The sequence below is a fragment of the Chiloscyllium punctatum genome, chromosome 5, assembly GCF_047496795.1.
Source record: "Chiloscyllium punctatum isolate Juve2018m chromosome 5, sChiPun1.3, whole genome shotgun sequence".
NCBI classification, from domain to species: Eukaryota; Metazoa; Chordata; class Chondrichthyes; order Orectolobiformes; family Hemiscylliidae; genus Chiloscyllium; species Chiloscyllium punctatum.
The window spans coordinates 98,534,118-98,556,573 of NC_092743.1; the positions used below are offsets into that span (position 1 = coordinate 98,534,118).

At 42.5% G+C, this 22,456-nt stretch overlaps 1 protein-coding gene across 2 annotated transcripts in view; it reads right to left on the reverse strand.

Annotated features, from left to right (window-relative positions):
• The window catches only part of ctdp1 (CTD (carboxy-terminal domain, RNA polymerase II, polypeptide A) phosphatase, subunit 1), a 294,156-nt gene extending 276,159 nt beyond the window's left edge, over positions 1-17,997 (reverse strand). Inside the window, exons 1-2 of one of the 2 annotated variants that reach the window (XM_072570837.1) lie at positions 17,781-17,997; positions 17,237-17,601 (exon numbers count right to left, since the gene is read on the reverse strand). In XM_072570837.1, the coding sequence (XP_072426938.1) occupies positions 17,237-17,598 (362 nt within the window). In that variant the 5' untranslated portion in view covers positions 17,599-17,601; positions 17,781-17,997. The other variant, XM_072570839.1, reaches the window with a different exon arrangement.
• Between the last annotated feature and the right edge of the window lie 4,459 nt (positions 17,998-22,456).

Below are 22,456 nucleotides of genomic sequence, written 5' to 3' on the forward strand. Positions count from 1 at the left end.
CATTAGTTTGCAAATCTCTCCATTGTTTGAATCCTCCTAAGTTTTGTAACCTAGGAGAAAGTGAGGACTGCAGATGCTGGAGATCAGAGCTGAAAAATGTGTTGCTGGAAAAGCGCAGCAGGTCAGGCAGCATCAAAGGAGCAGGAGAATCGATGTTTCAGGCATAAGCCCTTCTTCAGGAATGAGGAAGCTGTGCCAAGCAGGCTAAGATAAAAGGTAGGGAGGAGGGACTTGGGGGAGGGGCGTTGGGAATGTGATAGGTGGAAGGAGGTTAAGGTGAGGGTGATAGGCCGGAGAGGGGGTGGGGGCGGAGAGGTCGGGAAGAAGATTGCAGGTCAAGAAGGCGGTGCTGAGTCCAAGAGTTGGGACTGAGATGAGGTGGGGGGAGGGGAAATGAGGAAGCTGGAGAAATCTGCATTCATCCCTTGTGGTTGGAGGGTTCCGAGGCGGAAGATGAGGCGCTCTTCCTCCAGGCGTCGTGTTGCCATGGTCTGGTGATGGAGGAGGCCAAGGACCTGCATGTCCTTGGCGGAGTGGGAGGGGGAGTTAAAGAGCATACCTTCCTCAATCCTGAAGAAGGACTTATGCCCGAAACGTCGATTCTCCTGCTCCTTGGATGCTGCCTGACCTGCTGCGCTTTTCCAGCAACACAATTTTCAGCTAAGTTTTGTAACCTCCTACTATCCTGCAAGATCTCAGCTGCTCTGATTCTGACACATGGGCATCTCTGCTTTCCAACACACTACCATTATGACCATGCCTTCCACTGATTAGATCCTAATGTCTAGAAGTGAATCTCTCTCTGTCTCCATTCACCTTTAATGTGCTCCTTAAAACTTACCTCTTTCACTGAGATTTTGAATATCTCTCTTAATCTCCTTATGTAGTTAAGTATCGAATTTTGTTTTCTTATGTTGTTGTGAAGCACCATGGGACTTTTTAACTACATTAGAAAGACCATATAAATATAACTCGGTCTTGCTGGAAAAATTGTATTTTAAAAGAAATGCTGCAGCCACAGAAACATTGTCAAAATTGGCAAGCAGGGCTACAGTTTTAAACTAAATTATAGATATAAATATTTTGCATGAAGCAGGACCAGAGATCCAATCTCAGATATAATTATTTTCTGAAAGAAAGAAGTCACATTTCACATAGTGCCTGAGCAATCTCAGGACAACCCAATGGACTTTACAGCTAAAGAAATTATTTACTTGCTGGTTTAGTATAGGAAACTTGAAAGCCAATTTACATACAAGTTCCCACAACAGGCAAATAAATACAATTTTAAAGCTAATCATGATGCTTATGATGTTTTATGATTTTATATCATTTCTAATCAATCTAATTCACATACCTTATTAATCATCTCTGGAGTGGAAGAACTTGAACCCAGGCCTCCTGGTTCAGAGATTGGCTCAATGGTATTATCCCTACAGAGCCTGCAATGATTTTTTTGAAGCGATGTTTGCTGAGGGAGAACTAGCTTAAGGCTTTTACATCTAGCTTAAAGGGTAACACCAAGCATCAATTTAATATCAAGGCACCCCTGGCAATGCAGTACCTCCTTGGTATGCAGTAGAGTTCAGTCTAGATTATATACTCAAGTCTTCAAATGGTGGCTGAATCCATTTGCTCAGAGGCAAGAGTGGTACTCAACTAAAATGGATGCTCAGTTTAAAAAGGAAGAGGAAATCATCAGCAAGTTAACAGTTCACCAAGATTACCGGTGAATAGCTGGATTCACAGAAACCAGGCAGGTCCCCTAAGACAGTCCCCTCCATAAGGAGTTGGCTTGTTTGGAAATTGAGTTAGCAGCAGAGAAGATGCTCCTAATCATTGTCCCACACCCAATGCAGAGTCTGTGCGGACATAAACTACACACAGCACTAGGCACCATGGTCAAACAACACAAGGTTACAGACCAGCCATGATGTTACTGAATGACAGAATAGACCACAGAAACTAAACAGCCTCATGTTCTCGGGTCACCACCACTGCTCTCAACATGAAGAATGGACAGACTGTTGAAAATGCACATGTTCTCTGGGACAAAGCTGGCTTATTCCATGTCCGGAGTTCAATTTGTAAAGCAGAAGCTGGTGACAAAGGTGATACTGATGTTGCCATGATGCAAGCAGTTAAGTTAAACTAATGCAGTATCTCACAAAGCGAAACTGGCATGGCATCAGGTTGATCGTTTAATGCACATCACCCCAGGATTGCTGTCCTCCATAAACATCACAAGTTAAACATTTTCAAAAGAGCACAACCAGGTTAAAATTCAATCCTGCACTATTCACTTGCATTAGGCACACAGTTAGGAACGGAACACAAATCAGTCAACATCCATGTCATTTTCAACTGCGATGATGCAAGTCTTGAAATCTACAATATATTGATGTTCATTTAAGATTCCTAGAGCTTGCTACTTGATGCCCTCTGTTTGACCTTTCATAAGATACAAATCAATTTGTCACAGTCACGAATGTGAGGTGTACAACAATGAGCTGATAGTGTTGGGAATCAGTTCAAGCATGCATCAGTACTTCAACGAACTGGAGATTTCCCATATTCCAACATAAAACTCTTATTTCTACGCTGTGAATGTTCTACTGCACACTAATGATCAATGACCTTTGATCAATGAAATTGTTTTACTCAAACAGCTGCGACCAAAGGGCGACTTCTCCAAAACCGATGGATACTCACATATTTATCTGCGAAGAAAATGGCATGATTTCTGAATATTGTTTCCATGAAAAATAAGCCCTGGGTTATTTTGACAGCTTGCCACGCAGGATACTTATACTGTAGGTCAAGAATTTCTTTCATGATCACACTGCTAACAATTGAAAACCTGCAACATGCATTGGGACAGTGGGCTGCTAAATTACATTGCCATAAAATGTGAAAGTTGTATGAAGTGTGTTGACATTGAGATCTTAAATTTTGCTCATTTCTCATCACTCTAATTCCCCAGCACACAGGCATTCTTTTCACTTTTAAAGCTCAATCAAATCCAAGATTCATTGCAAAACTGGGATGGGTGATGGCCTCATTACACTATTCCTTGGCCAAAGAATTCCCTCTTGCTGTCCAACCCAAAACAAAACCTATTTTGGCCTAACAGCTAAGCACATCCGGAAATAAAACCAACAGCTGTGTCCAGATGACTCCCAATTTCTGTTTTCAAATCCATCCATGGCCTGGCCTTCCTCGACTCCGCAATCTTGTCCACTCCCATGATCCTCCAAAAAAATCCGCCCTCCTCCAAATTTGGCTTCCTGCCCAATCCCAATTTTTAATCATTCCATCATTAGCATTCATGCCTTCGAGTATCCTGAACCCACACTCCTAAATCGCTCCTCCTCGCAACCTCTTTCCTCCTCCCTGAAAGCCCCTCCCTTTGAGCAAACATTTGAACAAATCACTTGCCCATATCTAAAGCTGTATTTTCAATCAAACTTTGGTAATTGAATGGAGCCTCAGACAACCCTTTTCAAAACCTTTATACATCCAAAGTTCAAACAGCATGGCACTACAATTAATGTAAAACTAAATGGAACTTAGTTCTTGGCCTGGGCATAGGGGAGCCAAGATTTCACAAACTATCTATCTGTGGCCAACAAGGCAGTTTTAACACCTTGACCCCAATTGCTTCATGTACACAGTCAAAACATTTAAGACGTGACTCCAGCATTGAAATTGGTCTGACTGTGACAGTACATCAGCCAGCACAGTGGAACCCCAAGTTCTGAAGTTCACTCTCCTAAGGTGATGTATGTTGGGACAATTTCATACAGCAAAGAAGGTTTTAGAACAGGTGAAGTATCACATTCCCACCATTAAAACCAAAACCACACCAACACAGATCCTGACGGCCCAACAAAATTATTTAGCTCCATAATGATCAACTAAGATGAAGTTCAATGTTTGAAGTTCAGTAAGAATTGGGAATCCCAGCAATAGCTATATCATAAAATATAACATCTACTAGCGAGCAAATTCATACTTGCTGCTATAATGTCAAGCTCAGTCAGTGTTCAACCTTACAAGTAGTACATCATTAAAACTTGCCGAACCTTGTCTGGAGCATTCAATCAGCTCTCATAATCGAGGCTAAATGGGATCTGCTGCCAAGTGTCTATTAAGCAATCATACACCAGCAATGATGGTGGTAATATCCCCACCTCTAGCCAGAAGGCCCACGTTCAAGTCTCACCTTGTCTAGAGACACATCATAGCACGTGAGAACATGTTAATTAAAAATATTGACATTAGCAATGCTCAATTATGGTATCCTACCTATTCCTGACTGAAATGGAGAGAGGCAGAAAGATTCAAAAATATATCTGAAAAGAAAATCAGTGAAACTTAATGCTTGATTGGAACACATCCTAATGCATTCCTAATAGCTTCCCCCACTCAATGCAACATGACAGATAACCAGCTCACTGGATCAAACACAACAATCTGTATTTATGTAGTACCTTTAAGGAACAGACCATACCAAGGAGCCTCATAAGGACATTATAAAGTAAAACTGAATATCAAGCCATATAAGGATGCCATTAGGTCAGACGGCTAAAAGCTTGGACATAAGGTAGATTTTAAAGAGTGTCTTAAAAGGAAGTGGGGAGATGTAGGAAGGGAATTCCAGAGCTTAGGGCCCGAGCAGCTGAAGGCTTGGCTGCAAATTGTGAAGCCATTAAAATACTGATTATTCAAGAGACCGGGAGTTGGAGGAGTGCAGATATCTCAGTGATGTGGGGCTGGGGAAATGACAGAGATAGGGAGGAGCAAGGCTTTGGAGGAATTGGAAGAATATTAAAATCAGAGTTTTGCACAACCAGGAGTTAGTGTAGGTCAGCAAGCATGGGAGTCACACCAACACAGTTCCAAACCAGCAAGCAGAACCTTCACAAGATAAGTTTAAAAGTCTTTTGCACTCATATATATTTACAGTGCAGAAAGAGGTCGTTCAACCTATCATGCCAGCACTAATCAAACATCTAACTACAATAAACTTCATACAAAATACCATGGATGCTGGCAGTCTTAAACAAAGACAGAGAATACTAGAGAAAATCAGCAGTCTGACTGCATCTGTGGAGAAAGAAGCAGATAGGACCCAATACCCAAATCCAACAGGACGAAAGTTACCTACAAGATACTCTGCAAGGACTGTGCAAAACACCTTATAAGACAAACAGGAAGAAATCTGACCTAAAGAGTACACGAATATCAACTTGCCACTGCCAGACCTGACCAGCACTCTCTAATTTCCAATCACACAGACAACGAAGGACACAAATTCAATTGGGACAATGTAACCATTATAGCACAGGCAAAACCGAGATACGTGAGAGAATTCCCTGAAGCCTGGCGCGCCAATTAATAAATACATTGAACTTGTCCCTATATACAAACCTATCAGATACAGAACCGGAAGTACCAAAAACAGAGATGCACAAGTACCCGGCAGGATAGACCATCAATACTTTATCGAAGATGCACGGACAATGTCACCTCGCGAGGTGACAAAATGTCTGCAGAAAACCACATCAGCTTGGTGAACAAACTTACGACCTCATCCACAAACCAAGCTACAAATCATTTCAAAAACTCTAAAGAAGCGGCATTAACATTTCGCATTCAGTATGGCTCTTCCTCTTGAACCTGCTATCTTTAGGGATCTGTGGATAGGCACACAAAGGCCCTCTGACCTCCAGAAACTTTCCAGGGTCCTACCATTCATACCATTTATCTTGTTAGCCCTCCCTAACAGCATAACCTCACACTTTTCTCTTTGGAAATGCCATTTGTCCTTGCTCTCCCAGCCAGTCATTCTTTTGACATCTTCCTGCAATTTATAACTATCCTCCTCACTATTTATCACCCTTGCAAGTTTTGCATTATCCACAAATTCTTGATCTTACCCCCTACATTAATTTGTCTTATTTGTCTGCTTGGAGGACATTCCTGAACGTTGAAGGCAGAGTTGAAACCAGGAATTCAATGTATTTGCAATCATACATTCAATCCATTACATTCTCTACACATCATTATACTTCTGAAGTATGCATTTTAGCCACACACAATAAATCCAGTCTGAATTTTACAGTTTCTGGCAAGGAGGCAGAATTGGGAGTGTATGATTCACTTACACCTGACCTTTTCCCAAAGCACAGCAAACAGAGCGGTGGATGGTCAGAAAGGTGCTCACCAACAAGTAGGCAGCCAATGAACATGAGGGAACCATGGACTGGAAGCTAGTCACAATCAGCAACTGAAAGGCTCCCTGACCTCTCACTCTTTCCTCATTTGTTATGGAAGCCTAAATAGCCTAAGTGAATAAATAATCAATTAACATCCAGACAATGCCAGCTTCAGCAGGAAACTGCTGCGTCACACAGCAACAGTCTCATTTGCAGACTGTTTCATCTGTCCTTCTATCATCTCCTCCTATTTGGCCGACACTCCAAAGCATTTTCCTGTCTGTCTGTCCGAAAACAGAGTGGGCAATGACGAGTCACCTCCACCCGACACTCACTGTAGCCAGGGATTACGGGGATATCTGTCAAATCTGAAATCTAACAATTGTGTCTGTCACAACCAGGGCTTGAACAAAGGGAAAGAAGTCAGAAGAATATCCTGTCATGGACAGGACGCTGTAGAAACATACTACAGGTAAGGCAAGGCCACAGTGGTTATAAAACCTGTCTGGATTGATTCTGGATGCTTGGGAACAGTGCAACTAACGTGCGTGAAATTTGTTGATAATATCGATAAGCAGCTGGCAAAGTCCAGTGGGTAACTCACACCTTTTCTCTTCTGTCTCTGCACAGATTGACAGAATTGTTGTGAATTTTCATTGCTATCTTCTAACTTCCAATACATTGGCAGATGTAGATTTTCTCTTATTCATATTTCTTTTGTTACAATAAGCAAGGTTGTTCTGCCTGATTTACTCTGCAGCAGCTACAGGCACTGCCAGGATACTAGATTGCCGGTATGGCAAATTCACCAGACTGTACGCACAATGTGCTTCAGGGTGATATGCACAAGAATGGTCAGGCTTTGGGCTTTGAATGGCTCCAAACAGAAGAATCTTAAGACATAGCAACCATTCATCTCAAAAGACAGCAGCATGGGTGCCAACATGGATCAGGTGCCTTGGCATTCTGAAACACTGCAAGAACCACACAGCCTAAGTTTTGAGTGATGAGCATCACAGGTGCAAGTTTTAAGATCTATAGCTTGATCACAAGCTGAGTGAACAACAAAAAAAAAATTGGCTCAAGTGGCTGAGTAGCTTGCTCCTGTTCCTTTGCTCTTCAATGCTGAGCCCAGGACAGTACTAAGTCTTGAAGGCCAGGTGGGCTTTCCTCTTTTAACCTGTTCATGCCAACTCTCTCTTTGGCTTCCTTGATTGTAGGCAGTGTTTCACTTTAGCTTACAAAAAAGCTCCAAGTATTAATTGCTTTGGGTTTTGATATGGAAATATGAAGAAACTATTGCCAGGTTAGTAGCTAACCAGAGAGCACAGAGTTGAGAAAATTAGCAAAGCGACAAGATAAGAAAATTAAAAGTCACGCAGCGAGTCAGCAGGATTGGCATATCGCTATGTGAATAGATGACACGAGCAGATTCAATAATAACTTCTGAGAGGGAACTGAATGATTGCTTTGGTAGTGTTTAATGGTCTGCACTGAGGGAGTTTAGAGGCAGATGGAGACCCCCATAATCAGCTTGCAGGCAGCCTTCCTGCGTAAATGCCAATTGAGACCTTTTAACTTTGCAAGTAATGCCCACTTAAGGGCCACATCCCAGTGATGTTGACAATCAACCCTCAGTGGCAGGGAGGGGACTCACTCCTGGCAAGAGGCCATCCAAGAAACCCTGGTGAATTTGCTGCCTAATGGTTGGGAAAGAAGGATGTAGGGTTTGTTCAAAGCTACCAAGGGCACCAGCCCCAGGCAGAGGGGAAGCCCTTGGACAGTCAACCCATCTTGTCCTCTAATTATCTCCCAACCCCCAACATCATCCTTTATCTCCATGACCCCTGTTCTGTTCTTGCTTATCTTTCTCACTCCAGTTCTGACAACGATATCTAGCTTGAGGGAATGAGCGACAGCAGCCACTGCTCCAGATGGCATTGCCAGAAATAAACAGCACACTGGGTAGGGATCCTTGCCCTATTGACAGACATGCAGCACTTAAATGCCCAACCCCACCTTTCCCAGAGGCACAGTGTCCAATGCCAATTGAGGACTTAATTCCCAGGACTTAGATCATGTCGGCAGGAGTACTGCTGATATTGATGGCAGACATCAGCTTCTCACCCACGAGACAAGTTGCAACGTACATATAAATACGCAGAGTTTAAAGCAATACCCAACTGTCCCATGATCTCGTAAAAATCTCATGAAGGTAAGTTACGGTCTGTTGGGACGTTTTTGTTTGAAAAAAAGGGCTTGCATTTATGTCTTGCATTTCAGATGCACTGAGCCTCTCGAAGAGCTTTACAGTTAATTACCAAGTTTTGTCACCATGTAAATGTCGTCATTGTGGCAGACATTAGGGCCAAGCATGGTGGCTCAGTGGTTAGCAATGCAACATCACAGTGCCAGGGACCTGGATTCGATTCCACCCGAGAGAAACTGTCTGTGTGAAGTTTGCACATCCTCCCTGCATCTGTGGCTTTCCTCCAGGTGCTACGGTTTCCTCCCACAGTCCAAAGATTAGGTGGATTGGCCATGCTAAACTGCCCCAATGTGTCCAGGGACATGTAAATTAGGTGGATTAGCCATGGGAAATGCAGGATTACAGGGATAGGACTGGGAGAGTGGGGGAGTCTTATGGCAGGGTCTTCAGAGGATCGGTGTGGACTCAATGAGTTAAGTGGCCTGTTCCCACATTTTAGGGATTCTACAAAAATCTAATTCGCACCCAGCAATGTCTACAAGCCGCAATATGAAAATGAGTAGCCAATCTGCTTTCTCGTGATGCTGACTGAGAGATAGATATGAACTAGTACCTCAACTTAACATCTAATCTGAAAGACAGATTCAATAATAATCATGTAGCTGTACCTGATACAGAGAAAGACGATAATACTTTGTGATGAACGTCACTATTGTTTAGTTGGTCACGGAAAAAAGTAAGGACTGGGTGAATTACCAGGCAGCTACTTCAGCATGGGGACAAGGTAATGGGCAAGCCTGGAAAGCAAACCATAATGCAATCCCAGATAAAAAAAAGAATGCAAATAATTTAAAGAAACTAAATAGAGTAGAATAATTTAAGGGAAGAGGAATAGGAGAGTGGATCAAGGACAAGACAGAAGCTGCACTGATGGAGTAGTGCATGAGTAGACTTGCCATCTTTCACATCATATGTTAAACCAAAGTTCTGACCGTCTGTTCAGGTAGGCATACAAGGCTCCTATTTGGAAGACTGACAGGGGATTAGCTGGTTGTAACTTTTCCCTTTGCTGGAATCAAGCTTTGTAAATTGACTTTTACATTCCACTAAATGACAGCAGTGAGTATATTTTACTGCTCTTGGAAACACACAAATCAAAAGCAGAGGAAGCAGCTCGGAAGATTTGTGATGCTGACACTGCTGTAAGGAAACAGCACAACATTCAACTCATCGTAAGTGCATTGGAGATCTTCAAGTTATAGTCAACCCTACAAAACCTCAAAGCAACAGATTCACAAATCTTTAAGAAACACTTGCAGCCCCTTTAACAAAGCACAGAATTTTTTTTGTCGGGATTTTCCTTTCTTAATAACATCAGACAGTGATTTCTACATGGCATTGATAGAAGTGCATGTTACTAAAGCATGAACCTGCCCCAAATCACAGCAGCAGAATTAGACAAATTAATTTCATACTACTTTGCTGGCATACCAATTTCAACATGAAGAAAAGCAAGGGATTTTGGGATAGCTGGCTTTTGAGTAACCAATGTGACGTCAAAAGATATTCCAGTAGACTGTTGAAGAATGATTTAAAATTTAAATTAAAGCACTTGCATTCACTTAGAACTTATTGTGACCACAGGACACCCACATTTGAAGGCACCATTGTTATGATGTAGGAAATTCAACAGGTAATGCAAAATACTTCTAAGAATGACCAGATAATCAATTATTTTGTGATACAGATTGAGAGAGAAACATTGGCCAGGACACCAGAAATAACTTTCTTCAAAATAGTGCCATGGGATGTTTTATATCTACATGTGAGGACAGACAGATCTTGGTTAAACATCTTATCTGGAAGACAGCACCATCAACCATAAAGTACCCCCTCATTACTGTACTCGAGTGTTATCTTTGATTTTTTTTGCTCAAGTCCTTAGGGTTTCACGACCTTCTGACTCAAACATGTCATGTTACTGAACGATCCACAGCTTAAACTAATGTTAACATTACCCGAAAGCCAGCTATCCCAAAAGCCCTTGCTTTTCTTTATTTCACACCTTAGGATGTGGACATTGCTAGCTGGCCAGCATTTATTGCCCATCCGTCGGTGCCCTCAAGAATATGGTGGCAAGCTGCTTTCTTCAAGTTTGTGTGCTGTAAGTGGACTGTTATTATTACATATTAGCTAGGACTTGGTAGCAATAAGTGAACTGTAGCACACCAAGTAGCGCCATAGCCTCTGAGCCAAAAGATCCAGGTTCAAGTTGGCCACAGAATGAGTGCTCATGGCCCAGAGAAAGGATCGGACAATCAACCCGCTAATCCTCCCAATATACTCCTGGCAAATAGTTAAAATGAGAGAGATTCCCAGTCAGCCATTAATGGGCAACATGCCTTGCCAGTATATGACACAACTCCTTCTTGAAAAGGGCTACAATTTACACTGGCTGAACATGGTCAAAGAAATGATGGACACAGACAGCTCACTCTCTGGATTTAGCTGACAACAGTCGACATTTTACATCAAATCTGCAAGTGACAATATTAGTCCAAGGAAAGCAGTGTATCAGTAAGGAAAAGAAAAGTTTTGCTTCTCATGACCAAAGCTGTAAAATCAAAAGTAGACATGACATACACTACAGGCTCTGCATCATTCTCTGGAGGCAGCAAAAGCAGCTTCTTGAGTTCTGGGCAACCACATGAGCAGGAAATGCTGGTGAATCTCAAGATTGGTGGGTGAGTATGCAGCTCGCATCGCTGTAGTGCGTCCAAAGTGCAGTGAGGTGTGTGAAAAGCACATTGGAGGTGCTAGTCACCCTCAGCTTAAGTGGGTATAGGCAGTTAAGGAATGGGTGACTGCGAAGAAGGACGAGCTAGGAAAAGCAGGAGTTTCTCCGTCTGCATCTTGCTCTGCGATCAGTTTCAGTTCTAAATCATTATTCCGAGAGTACACCCAGAGCCAGATCCAAGGCAGGTTTAACTATTCAGGAATATAGAACGTAGGGAAATAGATGGTGACATCTTGCAAAATGTTCATATTACAGAGGAGGAAGTGCTGGATGTCTTGAAACACATAAAAGTGGATAAATCCCCAGGACTGATCAGGTGTACCCCAGAACTCTGTGGGAAGCTAGAGAAGTGATTGCTGGGCCTCTTGCTGAGATACTTGTATCATCGATAGTCACAGGTGAGGTGCTGGAAGACTGGAGGTTGGCTAACGTGGTGCCACTGTTTAAGAAAGGTGGTAAAGACAAGCCAGTGAACTATAGACCAGTGAGCCTGACGTCGGTGGTGGGCAACTTGTTGGAGGGAATCCTGAGGGACAGGATGTACATGTATTTGGAAAAGCAAGGATTGATTAGGGATAGTCAACATGGCTTTATGTGAGGGAAATCATGTCTCACAAACTTGATTGAGTTTTTTGAAGTAACAAAGAGAATTGATGAAGGCAGAGCAGTAGATGTGATGTATATGGACTTCACTAAGGCATTCAACAAGATTCCCCATGGGAGGCTGGTGAACAAGGTTAGATCTCATGGAATACAGGGAGAACTAGCCATTTGGTTACAGAAATGGCTCAAAAGGTAGAAGACAGAGGTTATGGGCGAGTGTCATTTTTCAGACTGGAGGCCTGTGACCAGTGGAGCACCACAAGGATTGGTGCTGAGTCCACCACTTTTCATCATTATATAAATGATTTGGATGTGAACATAGGAGGTATAGTTAGTAAGTTTGCAGATGACACCAAAATTGGAGGTGTAGTGGACAGCAAATTACAGATTACAACAGGATCTGGATCAGATGGGCCAATGGGCTGAAAAGTGGCAGATGGAGTTTAATTCAGATAAACGCGAGGTGCTGCATTTTCGGAAAGCAAATCTTAGCAGGACTTATACACAATGGTGAGGTCCTAGGAAGTGTTGCTGAACAAAGAGACCTTGGAGTGCAGGTTCATAGCTCCTTGAAAATGGAGGCGCAGATAGATAGGATAGTGAAGACCACGTTTGGTATGCTTTCCTTTATTGGTCAGAGTATGGAGTACAGGAGTTGGGAGGTCATGTTGTGGCTGTACAGAACATTAGTTAGGCCACTGTTGGAATATTGCGTGCAATTCTAGTCTCCTTCCTATCGGAAAGATGTTGTGAAACTTGAAAGAGTTTAGAAAAGATTTACAAGGATGTTGCCAGTGTTGGAGGATTTGAACTATAGGGAGAGGTTTAATAGACTAGAGCTGTTTTCCCTGGAGCGTCGGAGGCTGAGGGGTGACCTTATAGAGGTTTACAAAATCACGAGGGGCATGGATAGGATAAATAGACAAAGTTTTTTCCCTTGGGTGGGGGAGTCCAGAACTAGAGGGCATAGATTTAGGGTGAGAGGGAAAAGATATAAGAGCCCTAAGAGGCAACCTTTTCACACAGAGGGTGGTACGTATATGGAATGAGCTGCCAGAGGAAGTGATGGAGGCTGGTACAATTGCAACATTTAAAAGGTATTTGGATGGGTATATGAATAGGAAGGGTTTGGAAAGATATGGGCCAGGTGCTGGCAGGTGGAACTAGATTGGGTTGGGATATCTCGTCAGCATGGACAGGTTGGACCGAAGGGTCTGTTTCCGTGCTGTACATCTCTATGACTCTATGGCAGTGGAAAGAGGCAAACTGGACCAGCTATAGTACGAGAGAATTCAATAGTTAGGGGAACAGACAGACAAATCCATGACTGCAACCACAGTGTGCTGCCTCTCTGAGGTCAATGTGGCAGCAGTACACTCAGAGGGGAAATTGATCAGCTGATGTTGTGGTTCTAAGGATAGGGCAGATTGAATGTCTTGCTGGAGAGATAGAGCCATTCGACTGGTTTTGGGGAAGGTGGGACGCCTCCAGTCTGGATGAGCTGTACTGAAACAGAGCCAAAATCAGTGCCTTCATGAGGCCGTTGCAAGGGATGTTAGGGAGTGTTTAAAGCAAATTGTTAATGGAACAGAAACCAGGTTATCACATTAGACAGGAGAAGCAAGGTGCAAAAAGGATTGAGGGGCAGACAGGACAATAGTTGAAATGGAAAGGTATTAGGTGGGGTGACAGCAAGGGGGAAATGCCATAAAACATATACAGTGCATGCATGTAAACTCACAAAATTGGTAACTAAGATTGGTGAGATGCAGACATTAATAACATGGGAATATGATGCTGTGCCAATGATAAACTGAACAAAAAAAGGTACCTAATATTTCCAGACACACAGTGTTCAGGAAAAATAGAGAATGAAGGAAGAACAATCGGTTCTCAGGCTTATTCTATATTCCATTATCAGGCTTATTCTATATCCCATCAACTAGTGCGGAACACAGAGACAGGGCTCTTGTGGTGCAGTGGTAGTCTCCTTATCTCTGAGCCAAAAGGCCTGGGTTCAAGACCCACCTGCTCTTCAGATCTGTCATAATATTGCTGAATGAGTTGATTTTAAAAAAAAGCTGGGAGAAACAGAGGAACAAATCTGCAGGGAAATTACACTGAGATGAAAGAACCATAGAGTAGTGAAAATGAGGGTCATTTAATATTCACATAGAAAATAGAACAGCAATAGTGTAAAGGAAGGAAAGTAAGAAAGGTTTTTGAAGTGTGTTCAGGAGAATGTTGCGGATGAGTAAATTATCAGCCCAACTAGGAGGGAGGCATTGCTGGATCTGACTCTGGAAATGAGGTGAATCTGGAATCAGTTGGTGGGTATTTGAGGATCAGTGATCATAATATCTATAAGGTTTAGGTTAAATATGAAAAAAAATTGTGAAACTGGAAAACTAACTGGGGGGAGATCAATATTCGTGGAGTGAGAACAGACCTTGCCCAGGGAAAAGATTGAAACTCGAAACTATAATGGAACAAGGCTGTCTTTAAAGAGAGTATGGTTCAAGTAGAGTCTAGGCACATTCCCACTGGGGGAAAGGTATACAAATAAAGAGTGCACTGAGTGATGGAGAAAATTTTCATTAAGATGAAGCAGAAAAAGGATGCTGAATGACAGGTTTCAGGACAAAAGTACAAGTGAGAGCCAGGATGAATATATAAAACTCAGAGGGAAACTGAAAAAGGAAGTGAGAGAGGAAAATACAGAGTGTAAAAAGAAACTGAGAGCTGACATAAAAAAGGAATCCCAAAGTCTTCAATAAGCATCTAAATAATAAGAGGAGGTGAGGAAATGAGGGACCAAACCAGGAATTTATGCATGGAAGTCGAGGCCAAGATGAGATACTTTATATCTGTTGTTTTTAAAGAAGAAGATACTGCTAAAATTGGAGTGAAAGAATTGTTAAGATACTGGATAGGATAAAATTGATGAAGATGGATGCATCCATCTTCAATGAAGGAAGAGACAGTAGAAATTGCTGAGTCACTAGCCATAACCTTCCAACCTTCCTTAGATCCTGGGGTGGTGCCAAAATGACTGGAGAATTACACAAGTTACAAGCTTGCGTAAGGATGCAAGAATCCATTCAACAATGCAGTCTGTCAGTGTAACTGCACTAATCGCCCGTCATGTCAATTTCATTTTTCCTAGCGGGAAAGCTTTCAGAAAGATAGTCAAGGAAAACATTAACATCAACTCGGATAAAAGTGGTTTCACTCAGCAAAGCCAGCGTGGATTTATTACAGCCAGATCGTGTTTAAGTGAGTTTTTTAAGCATGGCACCAGATAGGGTTAATGAGAGTAACAGAGGTGAGTTGGTGTCACCAGTGGACAGAAGTTCCGAAAGACTCGTGAGAAAGTGCCAACCATTAATCTGGTCATCAACACTGATGCCATGCAATAAAGGAACAGTGGTGTCATGGATACAGAATCGGCTGAATAACATGAAAGAGATGGCAGCGAATGGTTGTTTTCCAGGCCAGAAGAGAGTATGTGACAGGATCCCCAGGCCTGTGTGCACTATTTTTACTGCTCTATTTTAATATCTTGGGTGTATGGAACCCAATTTCAACATTTTCAGGTGACACAAATAACAAACTCATGAGGGGTCAACTGATTAATTTCAAGGGGACAGGAAATAGACTGATAGAATGGGGCAGACTTGTGGCAGATAAAATTTAAAGCAGAGAATTATGAACTGATTAACTTTTATGGGAAGAGAAAAGAGACAGCCTCACCTAATGGTACAATTCAGATGATGGTGCAGGAGCAGAGAGATCTCTATATAAACCACTTAAGGCAGCAGGACAGTTTGATGAAGCAGTTAGCTTGACTTACAAGACCCTGTATTTTATAAAAAGGCGCTGCATTTACAGCGCAAAAGCAGCAAAGTTATGGCACAGACCTTTATAAGACATTGGTTTGGCCTCAACTGGTGCACTGTATCCAAATCTGTGCACCACATTTTAGGAAGGATGTGACAGCATTGGAGAGGCAGCAGCAAAGACTCATGAGACTGGCCCAAGGAGGGAGTTACGTGGAGAGACTGGAAACACTGGAGTTGTTCTCTTGGGAGAAGATATGGTTTTGGTTAGCTTTGAGAGAAGCGTTCAAAAACATGCAGGGTCTAGACAAAACTTCCATTCACTGACAAGTGGATAGAACCAGAGGTCACAATCTAAGGTGACTGCCAAAAGAACCAACTGTGGCACGAGGAAAACCTTTATTCCACAATGAGTAGTTATGGCCTATAATGCAAAGCCCAAGAGTGCTGTGGAATCATAGAATCCCTACAGTGTGGAAACAGGCCCCTTGGCACAACAAGTTCACACCAACTCTCCGAAGCGTCAACCACCCAGAGCTATTCACTCTACCCTATTCTACATTTACCCCAACTAATGCACCTAACCTACATATCCCTTAACCGAACTGGACAATTTGAAATGAAAATAAATATAGAATGTCTGGAGGCCGGTGGGGGGGGGGGAGGGTGAGGAAGAACAGATGAGGTGAGGAGTTGCTTTTGCATAGATGTAACAAGTACACAATGGGCCGAATAGCCTCCTTTGATTCTTTAGTTTTGCTGGACAGTCAGTTGGAAAGACCTAGACGCTTATGAAACTTTTCTTTGGGTCGGTTACTAACTCATGTAGTTTAGAATTAAAGTACTGCTTCGTCCGATCATCAGATCAGCAACTACTTTCTATCACACCTCACCACCATCTATATATGTAAAAGCATGTATTCTTGTGAGTGTCAATGAAGCTGCCAACTATAATAACTCAGTAATATCCCACAAGAGGGACAGAATTTAAAAATACAAAAGCGGGGCAGGAAACGTCTGGGGTTCCAAACAACAGAAACACCAAAATCACCCACAAACTTGTTCTTCAACAGATGACCAAGCTCAGCCTACGTCCACAACTTATCTACAATAGTGCCAGGGAATATACAACCGCAGCAATCACCTGTCATGTCAATTTCATTTCCCCCTTACCCGGGCGATTTCTTAACGAAATGGAAGTCGTCTATCATCGTGCATCCTTTGAAAAGAAACTGTTTCCCTCTTCCCACCGCCCCAATCAAATTAAAAACAAATCATTCTCCTCGTCCTTCCACTGGAGAAACGCACACCCATTTCCCCTGTGCGATCTGCACATGTTTTGCAAAAGTGGTTTAATATTCGCCACTGCTTAAAGTGTCTTGGAGCTAGGTTTGCGATGTTGTCCCATCCCCGGGCAACGTTCCATCCCATTGTGACGCGTTGTGTTGTGGGTTGTGTATCCCCCTGATGCCCAGGCAACATTCCATTGTAATTCAACGTTCCATCCTAGTGTGACGTGTACTCAGTGTTTCCCCCGATCCCCGGACAACGTTCCATCGTTTCTTACCCGCTGGGCACTACTTGGCCCGGTTGCCAGCACAGTTCCTTGACCACCCCGGCCCGGTCCGATTTCACCCGCTTTTCCTGGGGCCGAGACCGGGGCCTTTCGCGTTCGGCGTCGCTCTCTTGATCCACGGGCTGGCAGTGAGCCAGCACCGTGCCGATCTGCACCGGCCATCCCACCTTCACACTCCACTGCAGCAGTTCCAGAGGTCGGGAGCCCGGGATTGCCACTTCCAGCACGGCCCGGGTTGCCGCTGCTGCGTTGCCGGGTGTTGTTGCAGCGCCAGCCGCCGATCCATCCCGGTTCTGCTCTTGGTCTTGCTCCTGGTCCCGGTCCGGCTCCCCCGCCTCCGCCAACGCCGCCATCTTCTAACCGCCGGGAAAAGGAGGGGGAAAGAAAATTTGTTTTAACAAATCCCCAGCGTGCAGACACAAAAATATTCAAAGGCAAAAGTGCAGTAAAAGGTTCACTCTTCCCGCCTGTAAACAGGAAATAATACGCCCGGAGCCCGTACAGGGAACTTCCGGTACACATGCAGGGATCTTACAGTATGTCTTCCGACCACACAGTCCCATCGCACACCAACAGACGTGCATGCAAACTGTTATTTTTTTAGAGTCCCCGTGCTCTGCGCACAAAGCATCGATTTGCCTGTGTTTCGGAAGCACGGAGTATGGCACTGCATTCAAGGAAGTTGAGGAAATTGCTAGAATAAACCTAGCAACAGCTTCAAATACCACGATCAACCCCACAGAGGGAGAGAAAAAAAAATCTTTAAAGGGTCAATAATCAGGTCTGACAGGTGAAAAGGAGGAGTTAGACTGAAATTGTAGTGGGACGTGGACTTATCGCGGAGTTGTACGTTTCCTTGGAGCCTGCAGGAATCTCAGACAGTGCCACAAGCGAACCAGGAGGAAAAATAACATTATTGGAATGATTTTATTTGTTAAAACAAACTTTCAATAAAGATATAAAGTTTGATGTGGTGCAAGAGTAAGAAGTGGGAGGACTTATGATGAAACTTGTGGGATTACGTCAACCAGAGTTTGCAACCCAAAACTGCCCCGAGAGCAAAAGTTTCCCAAAGAGTCATTATCGCAAAGCAGACCATTTGTCATTTCATGTTCTGGCCTTCTTTCTGTCTTTTTGGGTTGAGGGCAGTGGAATACACAGACACATGTGATTTAGTTCCACTTTGAATACAATTTTGATCACTCGTCACTGTAGCTTGTTCTGGATTTGGGTAGTTTCACTGACCTGTGTGTGACTTGCATTCAATTCCAATTCCAGTTTATTTCTTCAAAACTCCTTTATTTACACCATAAGGGCAGCACTGTGGCTCAGTGGTTAGCATTGCTGCTTCACAGTGCCAGGGACCTTGGTCAGGTTACAGCTTCAGGTGACTGTGTGGAGTTTGCACATTCTTCCATGAGGATTTCCTTTGTGTGTTCCTGTTTCCTCCCACAGTCTAAAGACGTACAGGTTAGGTGGATTGGCCATGCTAAATAGCCCATAGTGTCCAGTGATGTTCAGGCTGGGTAGATTAGCCATGGGAGTGCAAGGTTACAGGGATAGGGTAGTGAGGTAGGTCTGGGTGGAATACTGATAGGTGGGCAATGTGCACTTGATGGGCCAAATGGCCTCCTTCCACATGCCAGGGATTCTATAATATGTTCTTGATTTACTATATCTGTCTATTGTAACCTATTCCAACTCTCAGCTTCTTAGAGTCATAGAGATGTACAGCATGGAAACAGACCCTTCGGTCCAACCTGTCCATGCCGACCAGGTATCCCAACCCAATCTAGTCCCACCTGCCAGCACCCGGCCCATATCCCTCCAAACCCTTCCTATTCATATACCCATCCAAATGCCTCTTAAATGTTGCAAATGCACCAGCCTCCACCACATCCTCTGGTAGCTCATTCCACCCTCTGTGTGAAAAAGTTGCCTCTTAGGTCTCTTTTATATCTTTCCCCTCTCAGCCTAAACCTATGCCCTCTAGTTCTGGACTCCCCGACCCCAGGGAAAAGACTTTGTCTATTTATCCTATCCATGCCCCTCATAATTTTGTAAACCTCTATAAGGTCACCCCTCTTGCACATGACTCCTCATGTCACTGTTATGTTATGATATAAATTATTTCATTATCATAACTATTAATCATCGCACCATGACAAGTGCACTTTGTAATGAAGATGAAGGTACAAACATACAAGTAGTAGATCTATGCAAATTGACCCTTCGAGACTGCCCTGAATTCCAGTAAGATCATGGCTGATTTGATTGTGTCTTTACCACCAATTTTCTACCTGCTTCACATAACCATTGACTTACTTGCCCATGAAGAATCCATGTAACTCAGCCTTGAATATTGTCTATGACCCACCCTGTGGAAAGAATTCCAAACATGACCTTCTTGGAGAAAAACATTCCTCCTCATAAATAAGAAACCTTTTACTTAGAAACTGTGCCAACCAGTTAAAAGTTCTCTCAAAAGGAGAAGTATCCCCTGAGCATGTACCTTGAAAACAAAAACAAACTTCTTGAAGGATGATTTTTAAAATTTCATGAAATTTATGATCCACTGGAAAATTTGTATTTTGACACATTACTTGATGCATTTTTTTGATGTTTTGTAGCTAACTATAAACTAACTGAATTCCCCACAAAAGACCTTCCTAACAAACTGCAATGACTCTATTAGGCGATGTGAAATATTGGAAATATAACTGTCAAAATGGTTTAAAAGGTACATTTAAACCTGATGGCAAATATGACATTTTAATGTATAAATTGCAATCTTTACAGCGCATATCGATAATGATCCCATGTATTCATATCTGTCAATGCAAAACAAAACTAATCTGCTCATTGTCTTCAAAAAAGATAAAAGAAAAATGCTGGAAATGTTCATTAGGCCAGGCAATATTTTTGGAGAGAAACAGAGTCAATGATTCAAGTCAAGATGGTCTTTTATCAACATTTTCATTAATACATACTGAATTTCCAGTTAGCAGCCATAAACATTTTGCAGACAGAAGGTAATGTTACTTCAAGAACTGCTGATTTATAATCATTCAAAATAAGCAATATTTATTTTCAAGTAACTTGTATTTGAGCGAAACATACCGTTACAATTGAAGGGTCACATGCAAATATTAACTTGTCTCTTCCTGCTGTGCATCTCAGACATTAAAGCTGGTGGCAGTAGTGAATGAGTGCTGAATATACTGCTCTATTCTTTTAACAAATTTATCGATTTATGCTTTGTTCTTATAAATGATAACCTAAGTAAAGTAAAAAAGAAAAAATGCATGAAGTTTACAATGAAGCTTTGCAATAATACCCTCAATTGAACAATGTAACTTTAGCTAGCCAGGGTAATTGAATCATTAAACTCTTAAACCAAGTGAAATCAAGCATGGTATTCAGTTAACAATTTCAAGCCTCTAACTTGGATTGCAACTTAAATTTTCCCACAACATAAACTTATAGTTTTCCAAACCCCTTCTTCATTTTGTTTATAATAGATGCTTCTCTTTTCAAGAGATGAGCCCTTTCCATATGTGTTCCATGTGTAAATTTTGATTCCATGCTTTGCAGCCTGGTATTTTACACACACTTACCCATAGGGAATGTTACTGGGAGCAACTACATAACTATCTCTCTGCTAAACAATGCAGTGGCTGAGGTACAGACTAATATAGAATCCCTGCTGTATGGAATGAGGTCAATTGGCACACTGAGTCCACACCAACCCTCGAAAGAGCATCTGATTCAGACTCAGGACCCTGCCCTATCCCCTTAACTCACATTTATCATGGCTAATCCATCTAACTTGCGCATCCCTAGACATTACAGACCAATTTACTATGGCTAATCCACCTAACCTGTACACCTTTGGACTGTGGAGGGAAACTGCACCACTTGTAGAAACCCACACAGACATGGAAAGTATGTGCAAACTCCACACAGACAGTTACCCAAGGCTGGAATCAAACCCAGGTCTCTTGCGTAATGAAACAACAGTGCTAAACACTGAGTTACCCTCTTAAAGAATTCTTACAGTCCAGAAAGGGGCCATACAGCCCATTGCATCTGCCCCGACCCTCTGAACAGTGTCTCATCCACACCCATTCCCCTACCCTTTTCCACATAACCCCACATTTACCATGGCTAATCTACCTAGCCTGCACATCTCTGGACACTATGGATCAATTCAGCATGTCCAATACATCTAACCTGCACATCTTTGGACCATGGGTGGAAAGTGGAGCACCTAAGCAGAAACCCACACAGACACAGGGAGAATATGCAAACTGTACACAGACAGTCACCCAAGGCTAGAATCAAAACCAGGACCCTGGGCTGTGAGTGCCATGTTTTTGGCTACTATGGGTCACTCTATGTATTAACTTTTCATTTGAGTATGAAAATCTTTAATGGAAACAGCAGAAGATCTCAGACGGAAAGTAGAGAATTGAGCCATTCAAGTATATGAAGACAATTTGTGCAAAGTAGTACATGCTAACGTTCAGCTTTTCCAAAACTCCACTTACCACTGACATTGAAACTTTCTGTGCTATAAATTCTACCATAATTATTTAATCACAATTTGTGAAGTTAAAAGCTTAAAGAAAACCATTAGCTTTAATTTAACCAAGCAATACTTGAAGAACACTCCCTGCATAGAATGCACTATTTGAAAAAGTGGTAGAGACAGATTCAACAGTAAATTTCTAAAGGAAATTGGAAAAATCTTTGAGAAGGTAAACTGGTGTAGGGCTATGCTAAAAGAACAGGTAAGCAGTGTCACTGAATTGGGAGGTCAGTTAACTCAGTTGACTGGATGGCTGGTGAGTGATGCCAATAGCATAGTTTCAATTCCCACATCAGGTTACCATGAAGGACTCTCCCTTTGAACCTCTCCCCTCAGAGGGTCATGGTGACATTTTGGGTTAAACCACCACCAGTCATCTCTCTCTAATGAAACAGCAGCCTTATGAACTATGGTAACTTCACCTTTCACTAACTGAATAGAGCTTGTATAGACATAACAGGATGAATGCCCTCCTGCCATGTTTCATGAATATCAACATTTTCACAAACCATAAGATTCAGTCGTGACAGTTGAATTCATACTTTTGTCATGACTATAGAAGCATCTACATTGAATTGTTTTTGTTGAACTGATGATTATGAGTTTATCTTTTTTTTAAA